The sequence below is a fragment of the Leuciscus leuciscus genome (genome assembly GCF_965113295.1).
Source record: "Leuciscus leuciscus genome assembly, chromosome: 16".
Lineage (NCBI taxonomy): Eukaryota > Metazoa > Chordata > Actinopteri > Cypriniformes > Leuciscidae > Leuciscus > Leuciscus leuciscus.
The window spans coordinates 37,198,891-37,205,886 of NC_138740.1; the positions used below are offsets into that span (position 1 = coordinate 37,198,891).

At 42.7% G+C, this 6,996-nt stretch overlaps 1 protein-coding gene across 1 annotated transcript; it reads left to right on the forward strand.

Annotated features, from left to right (window-relative positions):
• The first annotated feature begins 4,817 nt into the window (after positions 1-4,817).
• Positions 4,818-6,429, forward strand: LOC309476970 (uncharacterized protein). The gene is made up of 5 exons (XM_082140104.1): positions 4,818-4,939; positions 5,024-5,143; positions 5,386-5,517; positions 5,780-5,875; positions 6,013-6,429. Exons 1-5 carry the CDS (start codon positions 4,891-4,893, stop codon positions 6,198-6,200), a joined length of 585 nt encoding a protein of 194 aa, XP_081996230.1. The 5' UTR covers positions 4,818-4,890; the 3' UTR covers positions 6,201-6,429.
• The last annotated feature ends 567 nt before the right edge of the window (positions 6,430-6,996 follow it).

The following is a 6,996-nucleotide window of genomic DNA, read 5'->3' on the forward strand; positions in this document are numbered from 1 at the left end:
AGGGGGTTTTCCCCGAGGGGCAACCCATTTCGCACAATCAAGGTCACGCGGCGATGCCTACGTGCCTTGGTTATGTGGAAGAAGCCTTGGTTCCTGTCCCAGGGCCCAGTGTTGGGAGCTCCTTGTCGTCGCAAATTGCTAACGACGGATGCTTCCCTCACGGGCTGGGGAGCGATCCTGGAGGGTCGCTCGGCTCAAGGTCTGTGGGAAGACCATCATCGTTCCTGGCATATCAATCGCCTAGAGATGTTAGCTGTCTTCCGGGCTCTGAGGAGCTTTATCACAGATCTCAGGGGGCACCATGTGCTAGTACATACGGACAACACATCGGTAGTCGCCTATATCAACCACCAAGGGGGTTTGCGCTCGCGCCCGTTATCCAACTTGGCACGCCATATCCTCTTGTGGTCCCAGGGGAAGTTACTGTCACTCAGGGCAGCTTACATCCCCGGGGTACAGAATATAGGAGCAGACACTCTGTCGAGGCAGGGGCCGAGGCCCGGGGAATGGAGGCTCCACCCCGAGGTGGTGGAGCTGATATGGAGGGAGTTTGGCCAAGCACAAGTGGATCTGTTTGCGTCTCGAGAGACGTCTCACTGTCCACTTTGGTTCTCCCTCACGCATCCAGCTCCTCTGGGACTGGATGCTATGGTACAGACGTGGCCGAGGCTACGTCTGTACGCCTTTCCCCCAGTTGCTCTGCTCCCGGGAGTTCTGGAAAGAGTTCGCAGGGACCGGGTCCATCTACTTCTTATAGCCCCGCGCTGGCCGGGCAGAGTATGGTTTCCCGATCTTGTGTCCCTCCTCGACGGGCATCCTCTGGAGTTACCCGTCAGGAGGGACCTTCTGTCCCAGGCAGAGGGCTCGATATTTCACCCTCGGCCAGAACTGTGGAACCTGTGGGCTTGGCCTCTGAGGGGGCCCAGCTCATAGAGTCAGGTCTCTCAACCGAGGTTGTTGAGACCATTCTACAGTCCAGAGCTCCCTCCACGAGGAAACTTTATGCCCTGAAGTGGAGAGTTTTCACTTCCTGGTGTAGTGACCGTCGGTTGGACCCAGTCCACTGCCCAATTGGTACAGTGCTGGAGTTCCTGCAGGACCGGTTCACTGCAGGTCTGACCCCGTCCACTTTAAAGGTTTATGTGGCGGCCATAGGTGCTTACCACATTCCTTTGGGTGGAATGTCTGTGGGGAAAGACCCTCTGGTATCTCGTTTCCTTCGTGGCACTTGGAGGCTGAGGCCTGCAGTTCGCTCTAGGGTGCCACCTTGGGATTTGTCCTTTGTGCTACAAGGCTTATCCCAGGCCCCCTTTGAGCCCATTGAGGAGGTTCCTGAGAAGTTTCTTACTCTGAAAGCTCTTTTCCTTCTGGCTATTTCTTCTCTTAAGAGAATAGGGGATCTTCAAGCATTGTCGGTGGCTCCGTCATGCTTAGAGTTTGCTCCGGGTATGGTTAAAGCGTTCCTTCATCCGAGACCGGGTTATATCCCCAAGGTCCCCACTAATGTGGCTAGACCTATTGTTCTGCAGGCCTTCTGTCCTCCTCCCTTTCAAAATGCTGACCAGGAGGCTAATAATTTGCTTTGCCCTGTGCGGGCGTTAGACGCTTACGTCCACAGAGCTGCCCTGTGGCGTAAAAGTGATCAATTATTTGTGTGCTTTGGGTCCCCTAACAAAGGGGGCCCGGTGTCTAAGCAAAGGATGAGCAAGTGGGTGGTCGAGGCTATCTCACTTGCTTATGAGGCGGCTGGGCAGCCTTCTCCTTTGGCTGTCCGGTCGCACTCGACGAGGAGTATGGCGGCCTCTAAGGCCCTTATTTCAGGAGTTTCTTTACAGGACGTCTGTGATGCGGCAGGCTGGTCCTCACCGCACACTTTCGTCAGGTTTTACTCTCTGGATCTAGACTCTGCTCCAGGGTCTCATGTTTTGTCTTCCTAGTGCTGCTCTACGGATTTCACACAGGACAGACATTTGTAGCTATGGAGGCGTTGGTATAGACGTTCCCACAGCGTCATTTCTCGACGCAACGGGAGTTCCCTTGAAAGGGAACGCCTCGGTTACGACTGTAACCTCGGTTCCCTGAAGAGGGAACGAGCGTTGCGTCGCCCTGCCATATCTCCTTCATGCCTGTCAGCTCGACTTCAGACTTTTACGAAGCTTTCGTTTTCTGTTTCGGGCCGGCTTTTATAGCTTCCTGGTACGTGACGTCACCCGCCTCTGACGTTCCGCCACACCATTGGACTGATTTTACATGTGCTTCAAGACGTCATCACGCAAAGCGTTCCCATAGCGTCAGTTTTCGACGCAACGCTCGTTCCCTTGAAAGGGAACTCACTATTTTGCCAGTGTGTTTTTTTTATTTTTATTTTCTTTATAGCCCTGAATTTTCAAAAAGGCTACAGATAGTTCACCCAAAAAGGAAGATTAGCCCATGATTTACTGAAGCCATCCTAGGTGTATATGACATCCTTCTTTCAGACGAATACAATCAGAGTTATATTAAAAAAAATTCCTGGCTCTCCCAAGCTTTATAATGGCAGTGAATTACAATTCAAACACACCTGATTCACTCCAAGACCAGAAACATATTGGTCAGATAAGGAAGACATCCAAAATGTGCACTGTTGGTGTGCCTCGAGGAACAGGGTTGGGAAATGCTGGCATCAGATCTCTGGGTCATTGTGCCCTTGTCTGGTCTTCACCATAACCATCTGCCTGTTGCAGGTCTAAAAATGGATGATTAGGTGGTTATTTTCAATACGTCTGTATCAGTGGGGATTTCTTTAAGACTGCAAGGGAAGCTCGGCTTCCCCTATAATGTCAAAAAATGAATGGTCAAATATGTACTATTGTGTAACATTTTATTGACTAAAAATGCGTTAGAAAACGTTAAAAAGACGCGTTTGTTCAGAATCAGTTACATATAGCAGGTCGGCTTACTCGATTTCCCTCTCATACATTCCCGTAGCGTCACAGTGCATTTCCCTGTTGAAGCCCAGCGTCCATTGACTTCTATGGGGCTGCTTTGAACACTTTTTTTCAGTGCTTAGAAACTATACGGTCATTGGATAAATGCTGCGATTATGTCCCGCCCACGGACGCTCAGCGTCTCTGGGAGTGAATGAGGAGTGGGCTGGCCTGGACTCCGGGCTTCTGCGTGATGGTTGGAGGGTCTGTCGAAAGGCTGCATCTCCTTTTGATTGACAGCGATTTCAATAAAAAGTCGCTGATGCTGAAGCTATTGGAGCTCAGTCCCATCACGGATTTTTCAAGTGTAGTAGAAAGACAAACTGTTGCAACCTATTTCTTGGTATTTGCTTGTCGAAATTGATAGCCAATTTTCATAATACATTTCATAAAATTATAAATGTATACCTTTATTATATTATTACATTTATACAATTATATTTAACTCTGCTGGCCATTGAGAGGACACTGTGGTCAAGTCACTGGAAAAGACGCCTAGATGGTATGACAGGGTCACAGAGCATTTTCTTGAAAAGGAACGTAGAATTTACGTATAAATAAATGGTCAATGTTTATGATGTAGGCCGAAAATTATAGGGACATTATAGAGACATTAAAGGCTTAGTTTTTTGCCTTTCAGTTTCACGATGTCACTTTTATGGAAGCAGACACAGACGAGGGACATGGAAGTAAATGGATGGACGGAGAGATGGACGATGGGACGATGGAGAGGGATCACTGAGAAACACAGGGTGTGACACTGGAGATTCATTGAAGAGTTGTTCACTTCGTATGGAAACCAGATCGGACAATGAACTGGGGTGAAGTGTGTGCATACATAGTAGAGGTGATAAGAGTGATGATGAATGTAGGTATGTGTGTGAGATCAGTGCTCAGGAGAGGAAGTATGTGTGATATACAGAAACCTGGCAGACCTGTAACAGTCAGAAGTCTCATTGTTCATGATTTCAGAGAAAATGAAAGTTACGGTTCTGTTTAAACAGGTTGTTACACGTCCCACAATGTGTAGGTGACGTTTAATGTGTGTCCATACTACTGAATTGCTCTTATTGTAATCCTTTAATGTTGCAATAATAAAGTATATTGGTAACAACCTAACACCCTAACCCTAACCCTTACAATAAGGTTCATTAGTTACCAAACAGTATTAACAAACATCAACAAACCATGAGCAACATTTGTTACTGTATTTGTTCATCTTTGTTAACGTTAGTTAATAAAAATACAGTCATTCATTGTTTGTTCATGTTAATCAGTGCATTGTCTAATGTTGACAAGATTTGATTAATGTATTAGTAAATGTTGAAATCAACATTAACAAAAATTAATACACGCTGCATAAGTGCAGTTCATTATTAGTTCAAACTAATTAATGTAGCTAGTGAACCTTATTATAAAGTGTTCCCAGTATATTTAAGTGAAAAGTTCTATTCTTGACAACTTGAAACCTAGTCTTGACCGGCCAACTTTACTCACCACTGAATGTAGTTAATAGCTAAATCTATTATGTAAACTTAAGTATGTGTGATTTTCTTTCTTCTGCAGAACACAAGAATATATTTTAAAGAATGTTTGGGTCCAAACACCATTGAGACCCATTAGCTTGCATTTTATGGATTTTTAAAATATCTACTTTTGTGTTCCATGGAAGAGAGAAAATCATAGAGGTTTTGAATGACACAATCTTCATTTTTGGGTCAACTATCACTTTAACAAGGTTGGTTTACTTTAAGTAGACCTACATTGTAGTTTCCATATGCATCTATTATTTGTCATTAACTGGCAAGTAAATGATGTAAGCTGAAGTTTATGTTTTGTTTTTCTCATAAGGATCCTCCCCTTTTGATAGACTATAAAATGGCACTGAAACAGACACGTTGTTTCATTCTCCTCCTGATCAAAGATGGATCTGCAAATCTCAGTTTTTCTCCTGTTCATTCTCTTCACTGCAGGTACGAAGACGAATAATGTTTGTGATGTTACTGGGTAAAAATACAGATCATTGATGTCTCTTTCTCTCTGTTTAATTCCTAAAGGACATTCTCTCAGCTGTTATGAGTGCTCGAGTCCGGCGGGTTCTTGTGCAGGACAAACGATTAAAACATGTCCCATTGGATCTACTCAGTGCACAAGTTCAATAATAGGGATACAAGTTGGTAAGTCTAATATGATTGAAATAGATGATGATTGACTGATGGAGATACTGCTATTATTTTTTTAGGCCATAATTTACTATTTCAATCACAAAATACTCTACATAGTTTTCAGATACTTTATGGTATCTCTCAGATTGAAATGATTTGTATTTTAAAAAATAGTTTGAAATGGAGAAAAAAAAAAGTATATAAATCAATTTTCCAGTTTAATTGGTCTTTTCTGTCTCATTCATATTCTTTAGGGGGCATTAGTTCTACAGGGAACACTAAATCTTGTGCTGATGCCTGTCTAAGTCAGTCCTTTAATTTCGGCAATGTAAGGACGACTATTTCCTGCTGTGGCATAGACCTGTGTAACCTCCAAGATGTTCAAGGTATTGTACTTCATATATGATGTGAATTCAGGTTGTTTGGGACACTTTTTACAAGTCATCTCACTGGCAAAAAGTGTCCAACTAGCCCTGAATTCACCTCTACGAATAAATAACTTCTGTAAAGTCAGCATTCATTTTACTTCCAAATGACATTCAGCTTGTCTGTGGTGAACTGACTGAATGGAGCCGCTAAAGGAGTGTTGTTGCATTAGATATTTTGTACAAAAAATAAAATAAAATAATACTTGGTTTCCCTCTGTAGATCCTGCCCCAAATGGAAAGAATTGTTACTATTGTGATGATAAGAGTTGCTCAAACACAGTGAAATGTTCAGGGACTGAAGATCGCTGCATTAAAGGTGAGGATCTGGAAACGGAAGAAGATTAAAGTCATTATCATTTAAACTCTCTTATAGGTTTAAACATTTGACACAGATCACATATACCAATGTCCAGCTTAGACTGAATCAGCTTTTGTTTTCTCTCTTTTCATCAGCTTCTGTAGGCCAGTCAGTTTTAAAAGGCTGTGTATCTAAATCTATTTGTGACGCCAACACATCAGCTGGTGTTGGCAGTGGGAACTTCACATGTTGTGAGGGGAACCTGTGTAACGGGGCTCAGAGTGTCACCCAGAGCTTCCTGTTCCTCTGCTGTTCTCTGCTCTCCTACTTCATGATGCACTGAATACAGCAGATCTTCACATTCTACAATCACACACTCTTTACTGAATATATTAATATATTCATTCATTCAATATATTCTATAGCTCTTAAGATTCTAAAATGAGACATGATGTACAGAATATATAGCTTGCATTCTCTCTGTACTATATTTGCTTGTCCTGAGGTGATTTTTTTTTGCAATGAAATTCTGATGTGACAATTTATGAAATAAAAAAAACTACATCACTGTGTTTCTGGGGTCATATTTAATAAAGCTTTTCATGCTATAAAGAAGTTCAAATCATATTTTCTTTCTTTCAAAAATGAATAAATCAACTTTATGTTCAGAAGAAAAATGTATGATGCTTATTATTATTTCTGACCACTGTTGATATGTATAATTTTACTATAAAACTCCAAACATGTCTTCTAATATCTTCAATCGTTGCGTATACCGAGCTGCAGCGGACACATTTGTAAAGGACTTTACTTGGACTGATTGTGCGAGCTGTCTCTAATACCACGTGGTTTATACACATGTTGCTGCTGATTGGGCTGACATTTTCGAGACACCCACCAAACAAGAGAAAACGTATCTCAAACCCCGTTTCACACGATGTCCAGGAAACATGTCGTTCAACCCGGAAACCGCAAAACGTTAAACATCGGTTTGAGCTTCAACGTGTCCCTGTTTTAGTGGAACTTTCGTCAACACATTAATAACGCTGTGCATTTCAAGGCATTTAAAAGAACATTCATGATTTCAAAGAAAATAAAACTTATTTCGGTTACCAATTTTAATCATTTAATATGTTAAT